The 16,647-nt window shown below is 35.1% G+C and overlaps 1 protein-coding gene across 1 annotated transcript in view; it reads left to right on the top strand.

Moving 5' to 3' along the window:
• RBM44 (RNA binding motif protein 44) overlaps positions 1–16,647 on the top strand; it is a 39,938-nt gene that overhangs the window by 7,857 nt on the left and 15,434 nt on the right. The window contains exons 2-10 of the mRNA XM_074398780.1: positions 3,190–3,280; positions 6,544–8,153; positions 8,422–8,480; positions 9,688–9,864; positions 10,566–10,749; positions 10,837–10,859; positions 11,218–11,302; positions 13,194–13,308; positions 14,029–14,157. Of these exons, the coding sequence (XP_074254881.1) occupies positions 3,208–3,280; positions 6,544–8,153; positions 8,422–8,480; positions 9,688–9,864; positions 10,566–10,749; positions 10,837–10,859; positions 11,218–11,302; positions 13,194–13,308; positions 14,029–14,157 (2,455 nt within the window). The 5' untranslated portion in view covers positions 3,190–3,207. The remainder of the gene's footprint in view (positions 1–3,189; positions 3,281–6,543; positions 8,154–8,421; positions 8,481–9,687; positions 9,865–10,565; positions 10,750–10,836; positions 10,860–11,217; positions 11,303–13,193; positions 13,309–14,028; positions 14,158–16,647) is intronic.

Raw genomic sequence — 16,647 nt, 5'->3', positions numbered from 1 at the left:
TAAACACTGTTATAGCTGCATCCCACAAATTTTGATATATGGTATTTTCATAATCATTTAGTTCAAAATATTTTCTAATTTTTATTATGATATATTCTTTCACTCATGGGTTATTTACAGATTTGTTGGTTGATTTTCAAATATTAGGAAAAATTTTTTTAATCATTATTAATTATACTGCAGTCTGAGAACATACTTTCAAGCATATTGAGGCTTCTGGCCATGACGGAGTAATAGACATTGGATTTATCATGTTGCCATAAAACAACTTGAAAACTAGGCCAGATGTATGAAAAAACTGTTTTATGACATAGTGTAGAACTGTGATTTCTGAGAGAAATACCCAGCATGAGTACTGTGATGATAGCCTGGCTTCCTGCCTGGAAGCACATTGTAGACCATGGAAAAAGAACAAGGACTTCAAGCAAAGCAGAGGTCTCCCTGAGTTGAGACAGAGATTGGAGTTCAGAAAGGCTAAGGCAGCTAGAAATTGCAGGAGTGTTCCTGAGAGAAGGGAGGTACATAGAAGAGCTCCAGAAATCTGCAGGGGCACCCCCCCTTGAGACTTGACAAAGACTAATATGTGTATTTGTAGTTACAGATTGATGAAATTATCCCATGCTTTGACCTTAATATAGATTTCTTCTGCCCAGAGCACTTTGCTCAGAAGTTGCCACCTGGCAAGGAGTTTTGAAACTGAGTAGGGGTGAGTTTAGTGAGTCCTGTCACTGCCACAATATCTACTTCTTAATATTTCTCAATTTTGTAAGATTGTTGTCTTTTTCATAAATTTGCTACAACTGCATATTTTATAAGTAGATAAACATATTTTAATAGTTTGTCTTCAAGAGATTTCACTTCTGTCACATAAGAACTTTATTTTAATTTTTAATAATAAAGATAATGACAGGCTAAGTAATTCAGGCCTCTTATTCATTGAAGGCAATTTAAAAACCAATAAGAGAAATTCTTTTTTTTGAGATGGAGTCTCGATCTGTTGCCCAGGCTGGAGTGCAGTGGTACGATCTCAGCTCACTGCAACCTCTACCTCCTGGGTTCAAGTGATTCTCCTGCTACAGCCTCCCTAGTAGCTGGGATTAGAGGTATCCACCACCACACCTGGCTGATTTTTTATATCTTTAGTAAAGATGGGGTTTCACCATGTTGACCAGTGTCTCAAACTCCTGACTTAAAGTGATCTGCCTCCTTGGCCAGGTGTGGCAGCACATGCTCAAAATCACAGCTACTTGGGAGGCTGAGGCAGGAGAATCGCTTGAACCTGGGAGGCAGAGGTTTGGTGAGCTGAGATCAAGCCTGGACAACAAAAGCAAAACTCCATCTCAAAAAAACAAAAACAAAACAAACAAAAAATTACCTCTTTATTGCTTGCAAAAATGCTCCTTTTCTCAGTGCTAATTTTTGTTTGTCTTAGTGAGATTTGTCTTTTATCTACTTTTTTTTTTTGGAGACAGTGTCTCACTCTGTCACCCAGGCTGGAGTGCAGTGGTACAATCTCAGCTCACTGCAACCTTCACCTACCATGTTCAAGTGATTCTCGTGCCTCAGCCTCCCACGTAGTTGGGACTATAGGCGCATGCCACCACACCCAGCTAATTATTTACCTTTTTAGTAGAGACAGGGTCTCACCATGTTGCCCAGGCTGGTCTCAAACTCCTAAGCTCAGGCAATCCGGCCACCTCGGCCTCCCAAAATACTAGGATTACAGGCGTGAGCCACCACACCCAGCCTGTCGTTTATCTACTTTTATTAGTCTCAAAATAATAGCTCTTGATTTTAGTTACCATTTTTACTGTTTTTAAAGTGATCACTTCTGTTTTTGTCTTAACTATATTCTCAACTTTTTTGTCTTATTTTTAATTCCTTCCTAGATTCTTGTTTAATTCACTTATTTCTAGCTTTATTTAATAATAAGCATCTAAAGCTGTGACTTTTTATGGTTATAACTTTAACCATGTCCCATAGATTTTGGTAGTCTGTGTTCTGATTGTCATTTTTTTTTTTTTTAATTATGCAAGTCTGCACAGCTTACTAAGTGGCAAAGTCAGGATTCAAAGCTAAAGGGGTTGTCTCCATGACATGAGATCTTCTGCTTTTTAATGTCTTCTCCTTGTAGAACAGAGAAAGTAAATTTGGATGGTTTTTTTCTGGATCAGTGATTGAAATAATTCAGAGTTAAACACAATGAATTCCTTTTTTTTTTTTTTTTTTTTTAACTCATCGGGAACCTATGTAACACCTGATTACCAGAATTCTGCTGTAGACACCTCAGCTTTTTGGGGTATGGAAAGTGAAAATAAGTAGGGGCCAGAGCCTCAAAATGATTTTGTGAGTTGGCTGGACTTTCTTCTGCCTGTTGCCTCTGGGATTATTCATGTGTCCATTGAGGTGTCTTAGTGTTTCTACCAGTAATTAGCTTGGGCTGCTTCATGGGCGGCTAGATTCAGAGTCATTATATGGATATCCCAATTGCCCTGGGTTGATTTTATGAATGTACCAAATTCTCACATACAGCCCCCAAAATATGTACATCTAATGTGTATCGGTAAAAAGTCATCATCATTGCCTTTTTTAAACAGTTTTGTGGAGTTATATTTACTCATTTGAATGATTGGTAGTAACCTTATCACATATTATAACCATCCCATCATAAAGCTGTTTTAGAACATTTTTATCCCTCATGCCCATTTATAGCTAATCTCTCTTCCCACCCCCCACTGCCTATCCCAAGCAGCTGCTAATCTGCTTTCTCTCTATAAATTTGCTTTAGTTGGATGTTTTATTTAAATGGAATCATACCATAGGTGATCTCTTTTATCTAGCTTCTTTCAGCATGTTTTTGATATTAACCCATGAGGTAACATATATCAATAGTTTATTTCCTTCTGTTGCTGAAAGGTTTTCCATCATACGGATTTGCCATGTCATTGGTTTTTAGTAAGTGTACAATTTGTTTCAGAAACTTTTTATCTAGGTTTGACATAAATGAGGTGATATTATGGTCTTAAGACTCTATTTTTTGGATTTAAACTTAGTTTAGTGACTTTACACATTGTATTTTTAAAAAATGTTCCTTGGAAATTTTAAAGAACATGTCTTTTCTGTTTGTATATAGTTGTCAATTTATGCTTTTTAAGTATAATAAAAGTTCAATATTTATATCTTTTCTAGATTATATATCTTCAAGTGATGCAGGCCACTATAGTATTGGAGACAGCATCTGGTAAAGGCTACCACAGTGATGGAGGCAACCTCCAGAAAGGTGAGGGTCTAGGCCACTTACCTTTATTCTTCCTTGGGAAGGGTGCTAAATGTATTGTACCAGACAGTTTGCCCTTCAAGTTGCTGCTTTTTAACTCTTCCTCCCTCTAAGGTGGTAAGAGTCGTGTGTTTTTAACTTTCCAAATTGACTCGGGTGATTTTTGGTGGATCAGAGCAGTCTAGGCAGGACCTTTCAGGAAAATGGAAGATTTAGGAAAGGGAAAGTGAGCAGGAAGAAAGGGTCTCTGTCCAGCCAGCCTTTCAAGAACTGCTGACAGGTATAACTACCTTCAGGGTGATAAGCAGAAAGTGAGCAGGCTGACTTCTGCTGCCCAAGTTTTATGTTTTCTTCTTCCCATAAATCTGAAATGTATTTTTCTTGGATAATGGCAGAAAGAAAATAAGAAATTGCAAGATTATAAAAAGCAAAATGACTAAATTTTATGTGCTTATGAATATATGTAGCTTAAACTATTAAGAGGTATATATTCTAGATTAAAACAAAAACTCTATTCTACATTTTTCATTAGACATACTTAAAACAGAAAAGAAAGGTTTAAGATAAAAGGATGGACAAGTTAAGAAACAAATTAGCTTAAAAAGTTAGGGTGATAGTAGTAATGAGTACAATCAATGCAGAAAGCATTGGAAGAAGATTAAGAGGGTCCAGTTATACAATGAAGATGTCAGTCATGAACCCTAACGGAATAAACCGTATACTTTCTATTCATACATTAAATGTTGGAAATCTAGGGAAAGGCTCCTGGAGATTGGACATGATAATGGTTATCTATCTCAGTAAATCTTAATAGGATGTTGTATGCAATTCAAAATGTTCCCAAAAAAAAACTTTTAAAAAAATTAATGTGTTGGAGAGAATGTAAAATAATTTTTAAAATAAAGGGAAAAACTTAACTTACCAGATATACAAAAATCCCACAATACTTAGATTACAAATGTTTAAAAAAAAAAAAAAGAATTAGTATCTACAATGTCTAAAGGACTCCCAAACAACTCTCTCATCTTTAAACACATATTTATAACAGCTTACTGGACAGACATTCACATCTGGATGTTTTATTACTAACCTCAAATCTGCTTGCCCACGATTGAACTCATTATCCTCCTCCCCCTCCTTCTCATTTTTCCTCTTTACCTTCTAAATCTGCTCTTTACACAATCCTTATCTCTTTAGCTCTGAATATTCCCATTCAACTATAGTACCAAGTTGTAAACATGTAAGTATTATCTTTTAGTGATATTTAAGTACGTATTTATTGGCCATTTGGTAAGTCATGACATCAGTTTAGCTGATTGTGATCAACTTTTTAAATGAAATGGAATAAAATAAAATAGAAATACCAGAATACATAGGATAAGGAATAATTACTGGTTTGTAAAATTTTTCTTTTACTTTTACACATACACATATGTATGTGTGTACTGGGTCATGATACAAAATGCAATTCCAATTATGATCTTAGTCAAAAAATCTTTTGAAAGCCACTGCTCTCTCTCTTCCTCTTACTATCATCTCTGATTGGCCACCAAGACTCGTCAGTTGTGTAACTTTCATACCAGTCTCTTCTTCAGTCCCACTTCTATACTCCTTTGGTACCTGTCTTTATTCTCCTCTTTCAAGTTTCTATTCTTTCTGTTGCCAGGACTGACTCAACGACTCAATTCCAGTCAAATGACTACCCTTTTAAGAAGCTTTCAGTCGTCTTTTGTTGCCTTAGAATAAGAACCAAACTCCTTAACACATCATAAAAGGCCTTTTTCAGTTCATCACTCCTGTCACTCTCATAAGAGTTCTTTCACTACCGACAAGCTGGCTTACAATTTCCTGAAAATGCCATGTTCTTTCACACAGCTAACTGTACTTGTGTGGAGTTTGCCTAAAATAATTTTGTCTATTTTGTTTCAAAACACTTTTTAAGTATAAAGTTTTTCTGAAGTCTGTTTCCTCTTTTTTCTCAAAAATTTACCTGCTCTGTCAACACAACTCTGTCAGCACTTTTTAAAAAATACATTTTGGTTGAGCGCAGTGGCTCACACCTGTAATCCCAGCACTTTGGGAGGCCGAGGTGGGTGGATCACAAGGTAGGAGTTCAAAACCAGCCTGGCCAAGATGATGAAACCCCTATCTCTACTAAAAATACAAAAAATTAGCTGGGCTTGGTGGTGGGTGCCTGTAATCCCAGCTACTCAGGAGGCTGAGGCAGGAGAATTGCCTGAACCCAGGAGGGGTTGCACAGAGGTTGCGGTGAACCAAGATCGCGCCATTGCACTCCAGCCTGGGTAACAAGAGTGAAACTCCATCTCAAAAAAAAAAAAAAAGAAAGAAAGAAAGAGGCCGGGCACAGTGGCTCAAGCCTGTAATCCCAGCACTTTGGGAGGCCGAGGCGGGTGGATCACGAGGTCAAGAGATCGAGACCATCCTAGTCAACATGGTGAAACCCCGTCTCTACTAAAAATACAAAACATTAGCTGGGCATGGTGGCGTGTGCCTGTAATCCCAGTTACTCAGGAGGCTGAGACAGGAGAATTGCCTGAACCCAGGAGGCGGAGGTTAGGGTGAGCCGAGATTGCGCCATTGCACTCCAGCCTGGGTAACAAGAGCAAAACTCCGTCTCAAAAAAATGAAAAGAAAGAAAGAAAAAAGTTTCTTATTAGACCATTTTACAAACAGTGGCTTCCCTATAAACAGTACATTGCTTTCCATTGAAAGAATTCAAGAAAGTCTTACCTGTTGTCTTAGCTCAGGCTGCCGTAACAAAATACCATAGAATGAGTGGCTTAAACAACAGGCATTTATTTTCTCATAGTTCTGGAGGCTGGAAGTCTGAGATCAAGGTCTCAGCATGGTCAGGTTCTGGTGAGAGGGTCTCTTCCTACCTTGTAGATGGTTGCCTTCTTGCTGGCTGTGTCCTCACATGAGAGAGAAGGGAAGCAAACGCTCTGTGTCTCTTCTTGAAAGGACACTAATCCTATAATTAGGGTCTTGCCCTCATGGCCTCATCTAAACCTAATTACTTCTCAGAGTCCTCATTTCCAACCTATGAGTCTGGGTCTGGCCTTCAGTGTATGCATTTGGGAGGACATAGTTCGGTTTTTAGCTGCTACTGCAAGGGGTATTTGTCATGGATGATGTAAAAAGTATTCTTGCATTAGGAAGAGCTTAAATCAGATCATGTATAAGGTTTTTCTAGGGTTTAGATTCTATAATGTTGCTGTTAATATTTTTATCCTTTTTTTAATCAGATAAACCTTCGAATCTTAAGAAAGAAAATTTGTCATTATCCTCCAATGGTTGTGATGAAGTCAAATTGACTTTTCCTGATGATGACTGGGATTCTTCGACACTAGAGCAAAGTGCTAATAATAAAGAAATTAGCAATATTGACAAAATGGATTTATTAGAACCATTTTTTTCAGTGAGTCAAGATACTAACAGAGAGAGTACTCACTTTCAGTCGAGTGAACTTGAAGACAGTACTGACTATGCTCTCTTGAATGAAACATATTCTATACATTATCCAGAGTCAGAACTAAAGAAGGAAAATCATACTCTTTTAAGTTCAGAATTAGATCCTGAAGTACAGAAAAAAGAGGAGATGTTTTTTGATATTTTGGAATATCAAGATAAGACTGTTGGCTTGGAAAGAATCTGCAGTATTTCAAATACTAATTATAAAGAAACTACTGAAGATACACAAAAGCATGATACAGATGAAGACTCACAGCAGGAATATCACAGTGCAGAAGAACAAGAATACATAAGTAACCATTTATCTTTTGACCAAACAAAAACATTAGGTATATGTAATCTGGAAGTTGTTGAATCAGGAAATTCAGGTTATGAAGTTAAATGTGCTAGCAATGGAGAAGATAATCATGTTAACTTGGGAAGTGGTTCTATCATCTCTTTAGATTCATGTGATGTTTATGGACAAGAAAATTCACCTCATGTCTCCAAATTTCAGAATTCTGTTATTTTAAGGGAATATCATGACCTAAAGCATGAAAAGTATAAGGAACAAGAGACTGGTTCAATGTGCCATACAGTTTTTGATGGCAGTGTACTAAGAAGCAATTTTCCAGGAAACCAGGAATCTCAACCTAAGAGTGGTTCCTTAAGTCCCCCAAAAGTATTAAAAATGAAAATTTATACTGAAAAAATGAAATCTCAAATAAATGAAAGTAAAGATTTTTGTGGAAATAAAATTGTTGAGAACAAAATATTACAGCACCTTGAAAATCCTAGCACATTACCACAACATAAAGCTTTAGAGACATTACGCCAGCCCTGTAAAGATCGTCAAACTTCCCGGCCCTCTGTTTTTGATGATTCAGTAATTTCTTCCTGTGGATATTCACATTATAAAAGCCTGCAAAACATCGCTGACTCAGCCTTAGATTTTTCTGTTACACTACCAAAGACTGCAGTCAGAGATAATCAGCCAAAAGAAGATAATAGTTCCCTAAAAGTTGCTAATAGCAGTACCACAAAGAAAATGTGCTTTCACAATATGGAAGGAATGTGTACTAAATCAATGACAGATGGAGCAAGTTGTACAGTCACAATTAATCAGACAGTTGACGTTAGCACTGATTTTAGGGCTTGTTTCACAACCAGCAGGGCAACAAGTGCAAGACCTTCGGTAGTATCTACATCAAGCAACACAGAGGTAACAATGATGAATAAAAAACAACCTGATGAATGGCAAAATGAGAAACACAGAAGTGTGGCTTGTAGTACAGATTGGTCATACAGTGAAGATTGTATAGATACACAGATGGCTATGGCAAAAGGATCAGGAAAATCTCCCTCGGTTGACAGTTTAAAACCTAATGGAAATTTTCTAAATAAGGTAAAATCAATATGAGAAATCATAAAATTTAGACTTCATGAAGAGACATCGTATGCTAATGTAAATGTTTTTGGTTTGTTGAATTGTATTAAGGCTTTTGTTAGAAGATGCTAAATGAGGGGAAAGGTGTGTAAATTACCACCAGTTCTCTCTCTCATGGAAGCTCCTCCCACAAAATCCATTGGAAACTGAATTGTACATTTTACTAGTTTGGAATTTCAGATATAACATAGGTTGTTTATAATTTCATTTTAAATCATGTTTTCAGGATTTCCTGGAATTAAGAAAATCAGTTGATATCACAGACCTAAAGAAACATCCTGAGAGGTACGTCAGATGAGTAAGCTTACAGATACATCTAGAGGAAAATAGCAAAATAGTTGCTTTCTGTGTGGCATACTTACCCATATAGAATAATAGCTAAAACGGACTTTAAGATATCATCTACTTCAACCGTTTGCCTTCAGATAAATATTAAAACAATATAGAATATTAAAGCTCTTTACTTATTGAGATTTCACTCTCAATTTCTTCAGAAACTGGTGGCATCCGATCTTTACTTGTTCAACCCAAATCCATACTGACTTAATTTTCCATTTTCCTTCATTTTATTCACCTGTAGACCAAAACAAACTATTGCCTTTAGAATATGTCATTTATTTGGAGAAGTAAATAGCTACTTTTACAGGAGCATTTTAATCTTGATTTTAACTCATTGCATAATTTGCTTTGCATTTATTAGATACTCTTGTAATTCAGAACACAGTGGAGAACCAGGAAGTGGGAGGGAGAGAAACAGGGAAGGTCTAAGAAGCCAAATTAGTTATCGTACTCTGAGGTCATTTACTTTTTCCTTCACTTATTTATTCTTCTAATATGTTTAATCTGGTATTTCAGGTCTATAAAATTAAATAGAATAGTTCCTAGAAGCAGAACTATTGAGAATAGCTGGAAGTGGCAATTAGTAACAAGGGAAGACCTCCAAAAACTACTAATACTCAAAAAAAACCATAGTGACTTGGGGCTTTTTGATATAATAGTACAACAAAATATTTGCTTATGTTAATGACCCTTAATTATTAAGAAATAGATAAATTATTTTCTGTTAAAAAGACAGTATGTTTTAAGAATAATTTTCATCCAAAATGCTTATAACTTTAAAAAAATCTTGGCCAAAGGTTGATTTAGGTTTAAAAAAATCCATTGATTCTGGACAAATAAGATCATTTCCAAAATGACTTTATCCAGAATAAGCAATTCTCCAGAATAAACAATTCTCAAATTCATACTTTTTTGGTAAAAGAAAGTATGAATTTGAGAATTGTTTACCTCCTCAACTTCTAGAAGGAATATATTTAGCTTTAATTTACTGTTTTCTGAAGTTGTTATATGCTCCTACAGCCTCTTCATCTTTAGTAGAAATTGATTTAAATTTGACAGGGAAATATTAAAAATTTAAAATCTGTTTCTGGAGGCATGTTATTACTGTAGAAAAATGTTTGGAATCTTATCTGTTGCTCTTTTATTTTTAAAGGGAAGTTCAACTTTTTAAAGATACGGAGAAGGATTTGCCGTCAGTGTGCTGTCAGAAAATAATGCAGAGAGCCGTAAAAGCAGAGCTGCAACTTTTAAATGTTCACTATCAGATATGTCGTCGCCATTGTTGTGATATTTACAAACTTGTAATGGAAAATAGGGAAGGATTAAATAGGTGTTTATTAATTTTAAATGTTTTTTCTTAGAAATTTGTCACTAGCTTTAAGTTTATTCTAGAAAGTCTCTTTAAGTTTTCTTTTTGAAGAGTAAAATGAGGAGTAGATTGTTACTGGGTTTGTCAGTTAGCCTAAGGGTAAGAGAACCCTTGAGTTTCGAGGAGGGGCCACAATGCATGGTTGGCATGATGAATCCAGTGAAAACATAGATTTGTTGTTTTTTTATGAAGTTCAAGTAAGGATGAAATCAGGGTTTTGCCTAACATGTTACCACACTTTGGCTCATGTGTTCAGAGTTATTTGTACTGCCCTTAGAAAAACGCATTTACTGTGGTTCAGCTTTTCCTTTTAACTCAACATTTAAAAGAAAATATCTAAAGATCTAGTAAAATTAGAACCAAGTGGGGCTGGGTAAGGTGGCTTGTGCCTGTAAACCCAGCACTTTGCGAGGCTGAGGCAGGAGAATCACTTGAAGCGAAGAGTTCAAGACCAGTGCGGGCAACATAATGAGACCCCCATCTCTACATTTTTTAACAAATTAGCTGGGCATTGTGGCACATGTGTAGACCTAGCTACTTGTGAGGCTGAGACAGGAGGATTGCTTGAGGACAGGAGTTCAAGAACCAAGTGTATAATACTAATGTTAAATGGATGACTTGGGCCTAAATAATTTAGTTTTGTGCACTCAACTTTTGAACAGGAATTTATCAAGTAATTCTGCTAAGAAGGAATTGGGATCCGTACTACTGTCTCTCTTGGGAGACTTAAAAGTTAAATATGTAAGTTTGAAAGAAAAAATACATAAGGGCATACCACTGGAAGAGCTGCCCCCACTGTCAGTAGAATCAAAATTATTATCTACCTTCTCTACTTTTGCTTCCAAGGTATGTATATATGTTTTAGGGGTAAAATTTTACTTCATCAAGACAGAAAACATTTTAAATATTTTTTTTCCTTTTCTCTCTTTCCAGCTAATGAAAAAAGAAACACATATGTGAGTTATGGTTTCATCTGATTTATAATTCATTAGATCCTAAATATTGTTTAATTCAGCTAACTTTAAACTTTCTGTTTTGTTCCCTTTTTAGAACATGGATAAATTTTTTTTCTTGAAACTTAATATTGTACAAATTTATGGGGTACATGTAATATTTTATTACATGCATAGGATATGTACTAATCAAGTCGGTATTCAGGATATCCATTATCTTGTGTATTTGTCATTTCTGTGTGTTGGGAACATTTCAAGTCCTCTCTTTTAGCTACTTGGAAATATACATTATATTTAACTATAGTCACACTACTCTTCTGTCAAATATTAGATCGTATTTCTTCTGAAGTGTTCTCTTTAGCTTTTCAGAAGCAGATGATGAACTAGATAATCAAAGGGCTCATGATGTTGATGTTTCTTCGAAACTGAAAAAGACTCTCTCTCAAGTAAGGTTCCTGGAAAGTTCGTCAGTGTAAATCTTTAATTGTATGGTTTAAGTAAAGTAAAGTATAATTTTCAGAAACCCTGACCTCTTTTCACTCAGCTGGCTTACTTTGTATACTACCATTTGAGGGATATAACTGATTATAATTATATGTTTATGTTGAATGCTGATCAAACAGATATCAACCGTGTATGTTGAATAGGGTGACCATATAATTTATATCATGCCAGGAGACTTTTGAGTTTTAAAGAGTGTAATGGTAATTCTCTACAACAGTCAGTATAAACCTGGACTGTCCTGGGCAAACTATAATTCAGTGCCATCATCATGTTGAGCCAGTGCAATTAAAACTAACGTTTTATACCTTCATCTCATGAGGTAAAGTAATAATTCAGTCATTTTAGACAGGGAAAAGTTATAATTTCTTCTTTACTGAAATGATGAAAATCATTTGTAAATGCCTGTCAGAGGTTTTCTCACTCACTCTTGTTCCCCCAAGAAAATGTTTGTCAGATGGCAACCAAGAAGGAAGATTTAATCTATGTGAGAACACTGAACCCAGCACTTTGGGAGGCCGAGGCGGGTGGATCACGAGGTCAGGAGATTGAGACCATCCTGGTCAACATGGTGAAACCCCATCTCTACTAAAAGTACAAAAAATTAGCTGGGCATGGTGGTGCGTGCCTGTAATCCCAGCTACTCAGGAGGCTGAGGCAGGAGAATTGCCTGAACCCAGGAGGCAGAGGTTGCGGTGAGCCGAGATCACGCCATTGCACTCCAGCCTGGGTAACAAGAGCGAAACTTCGTCTCAAAAAAAAAAAAATAAAATAAGAACACTCTGAAAATTACAAAGTGTTATGGAAACATTGATTCTATTCCATTATTAAGCAAGGAGGCAATGGAATAGAAAAGCTGGGGTTTAGTTTGCTTTTCTGACTTTGGTTTTAACCCTGAGGTTTCTTTATTTGAGTAATATTAATCCCCCAAGATGAAATCCAAAGTTAAAAGTGAAATACTTGATTGAGTAAACATAAATTACTTTAACATTGTCTATTCCATTGTTAATTTCTTTTTTTAAAAAAAATCTCAGTTATCCATGAAGAATTAACAAATCCAAAACTAGATTTTAATGTAGTTAATGGTAGCAATGGTATAACCTATTTATTTAGGGAGAACAATAAATTATTTTTTAAAGAATGAGATGCAGATATAATACAGTTTTTTATAATCTTGGTTTTGAGTACAAAACAATATCTATTTTAAGTTGGGATTACATTTTAATTCCTATCTCATTATATTAACTGGCAATGCATGAAACTTAGTATAGTGTTTCTAAATTTCAGCCATTCATGTACCATCTTCACAATTTACCATAGTTCTATATTACCTATAATGTTACTTTGTATTTGTCTTTAAATGATTCTCTTTTTACATAAGTTTAAATATAAATAATAACTATTACATATAAGACAGTAATACTGCTTCTCATAAATAAAAGATACACATAAGCATACATTAAATTAAATATATAACTGTTAAAGGTTAATGTGATAAATATTTATATATATATATATATCTCTCTCTCTCTCTCTCTCCAAAAATTATCTTGATTACTTCTCATGTATGTATGCCACACTGCCAAATAGTAGTATTAGCGGTCACTATACACAGACTGGATTCAAATTGTAATTCTTATTAACTGTGTAACATGAGGCAACAAGTTACTTAGATTCTGTTTTCTCATATGTCAGGTCAGGTTGATAATGTTTTGCTTTCATAGCCCTCATTACTGTAAGGGCTAAATAATGCCAGTAAAGAAATCCTGTCACATAGTAAGAGCCAAATCATTATTTGTGCTTATTTATTGTTGTTTTTATTATCTTAATCCTCAGATGTCTTTATCATCTGACAATAGTCATGCTACACAAAGCATATCACCCAAGAAAGATGTCTTAAAAAGTGGTGATATAAATGCAGACTTTAGTCAACTGAAACTTGATGATAAAGGTTAGTATAAAAATGGGTTATCTTGTATAGTTGCTGGAAAACAAAATAAGGTTTAACATGTCGGTAATGTTCATTCATTAAATAAAAATAAATATTTTAAATTGACAGAATGGCATTCTGATTATAAATGTCAAGTATGTTCTTATTATTGCTACTTGCCATTTTTAAGGTTGCCTAATATAACTGACAATGCTGAATAATAATATGGACTTTTATTCTTCTGGTTCATGTTTCCAATACGAAAATTCTCTCTTGTATCTAATTTGTGTCTCTAAATTGTGTGTATTTTTAGCACATGAAAAGAGATTATGATCATTCCAAAAGATCATTAATTTAATTCTAATGAAATAGGTGCAATACTGCTTAATTCTTTCAAAAAGGTTCATGTTATTGCATATATAAAGATAATATGTCTTCACTAAAGAACAATTCAAAATGTACCTTATTAAGGGTTTTAATAAGCTGGGAATAGTGTTTTCATTAAAGGAAAACTAGGAAACAGATCACTCAGACTGAAAGCAACTGTTTATTTGGGGACTGGTGAAAATCCTTCTCAGAGAATCTTTATGCTTGGTTCTCTTGTTTTGCTAATATTTATCTTTAGATTTATATATAAAACTAGTAGTCATCATCATACAGCTGTATCCATGGTTTTTAGGTAACTTTTCAGTTGTGTTGGACATTATATGAATTCATAGCTCATTGTGTTTAATGTCTTAGACTGCAGACATTACCAAGAAATAAGTGAAGACTGGTTTGATGCTAAAGAAAACCTGACAGGAGTCGACATCTCAGGAACCCAAGAAAATCAAATTGAACAAGACAGATGCAATCTGGACCTTACACTAGGTTGGTTCTCAATAATTTACTGAGAAATCCTAGCTTAGATTATTTGTAAAATAGTGCTTACCTGCTTCTGTGTTGTGTTGGGCAACTGAGCTGTTTTAATAATTTATTCCTGTTTTGGCTTTTCTTTATAAATATAAAAAATGAGGAAATTGTTCAGTTGGAGGTCAATTTTTTAAAGAGAAAAAAACTGTTAAAAGCTTAAATCCAAGATTTAGTTAGCAGGTAGATGCCTGCATTCTTCCCTTTGCTCTTGGCCAACATCAGCACTCCTGAGGGCATCATTTTGCTCTGAGCCCTCATCAGGCACTTTACAGGTGTAGGTACATGGTGGATAAATCCAGCTTCCCAGTCACCATCAGGCAACCAGTGTTAATAATGAACTCTTACTTCAATAATTTTAGGGATGTTTACGTCTTTAGATAGTCCTTAATTGCTTAGAATAGTTACAATTTTCTCAGGTACCTGTGATTACTGCCCTTCTATCATTTCTAGTGAAGTTTATTCTACCTTTCCTTATTTTCTCTGGGTCTTCTGCAGATTTTTCTTTTGTTTTCCATATCAGCATTGGTTTTATTGTTTTTTCCTGCTTGTATAAATAATGCTTATCATGATTTAAATAAAATCTTAAAATATAGGGAAATTAAAATTAACTGAAGTTTTCTCTAATGCAATAACCACTATGAATATTTTAATGACTATTTTTATGCATTTTGTTATGCATATATTTAATACACATATACAATTTAAAATAAGGCATTATATGCTCTAGTTTCGGGGTTTTGTTGTTGTTTGTTTTTTGAGATAGAATCTCGTTCTGTCACCCAGGCTGGAGTACAGTGGCACTATCTTGGCTAAATGCAACCCTCCTGCCTCAGCTTACAGGCACCCACCACCGCACCCAGCTAATTTTTGTATTTTTAGTAGTGATGGGGTTTCGCCAGGCTGGTCTTAAACTCCTTACCTCAAGTGATCCACCCACCTCCTGAAGTGCTGGGATTACAGGCGTGAGCCACAGCACCCAGCCCCATATCATCTAGTTTTATTCTGTTTTTTTTTTTTTTCTGCCCTCGTGTTAGTTTTCTTCATGTTACTTGTCACAATACTGTGTGATTTGCTTACTTGATATATTTACTGACTTGCCATCCTCTCATTGGCTTAGTGAGCTCAGGGATGTTTATATATTTTGTTTACTGCCTATCTCTAGTGCCAGGTACGCCATGCAGCTCATTTAGATGTTTCATAGATAATTTGTATTGAAGTAGTGAAAGTGAGGTGATGGGTATAATGTCTTTTGATACTTATTTACCCTTTTTAACTGTACTGTAGCTCATTATTCCCTCCTCATTCCAATGTAAAAATATAAAGGTAGGTGGTTTTGCAATTTTTTCTTTAGAATACATCATGATTCCAAGAGATTAACAACTGAAATAAGTTAAGTTAATGAAGGTTAGGTATTATTACCTAAAGATGACAGTCTCTCCCTGGATTCCAGCACCACCACTTACTAGATTTGTGACCTAAACTCCTGAGACCTCAGTATCCTTATCTGCAAAATGAAAATAATAATAGCTACCTTGTAGTGTAAGGATTACATGAGATGATGTGTATAAAGTGCTTGCCATATTGCCTGGAGCATCGGAAACATTGAATAAGTATTAGGCTACTCCTATATTATTACTTAATGAAAAAAATAAAAATTGCACATCTCCTATTATTACATAAAAATTATAAAGCATATAAATAAAAGCTACTTTAAGGATCCATTCAGCAAATATTTGTGTATCCCATATGTGCCAGGTATAGGATTTGCTAGTAATCTGAATCTCCATTCAGTGGATCCTTTTTGATTTCAGGTTCTCTTCACAATAGAGACTATGAAAATGTACTCTAAGAATTTTGAATTTTTTATCAAGAAACAAATATACCTATAATCCTAGTATTTGTAGTTTGGAAAATCATGCTGCCTAACTCAAGATGTCTCACCCCTTTTTTTCTTGTGTGTCCTTACCGTTATTACAAGCTACATATTATAATACCTGCTATAGATCCTGGTCCAATTAAAAGGTTTTCTTGGTATGATGTTTCCCCAGCAAGGGAATGTGCATAATCAGAGCTCTCAAACCACTAGCTCTAGCCTGCATTAACACTAGGGAGTTAAGATCCTGCGTGTGGACACAGTGTTCTAGATAGCACTTCTAGATAGACAAATGAAAGACAATCCACTGCACATTGAAAATATTTTTAAGAGCCTGTATTAAATATGTACAGACTTTCTGGGAGGCTCATTATTTCCTAAACAATACAGTATAACAACTATTTACATTGTGTTAGGTACTATAATTAATCTAGAGATTATTTAAAATATATGGAGGGATGTAGGTATGTTATATGCAAACACTGTGCCATTTTACATTAAGGGACTTGAGCATCTTCAGGCTGTCCTGGAACCAGTCTCCCAGGGATACTGAGGGACAACAATTACAGTAAATA

Source organism: Saimiri boliviensis, chromosome 5 (genome assembly GCF_048565385.1).
Source record: "Saimiri boliviensis isolate mSaiBol1 chromosome 5, mSaiBol1.pri, whole genome shotgun sequence".
NCBI classification, from domain to species: Eukaryota; Metazoa; Chordata; class Mammalia; order Primates; family Cebidae; genus Saimiri; species Saimiri boliviensis.
The sequence above is the reverse complement of the archived record's forward strand: the minus strand, read 5'-3'. Positions and strand labels throughout refer to the sequence as shown.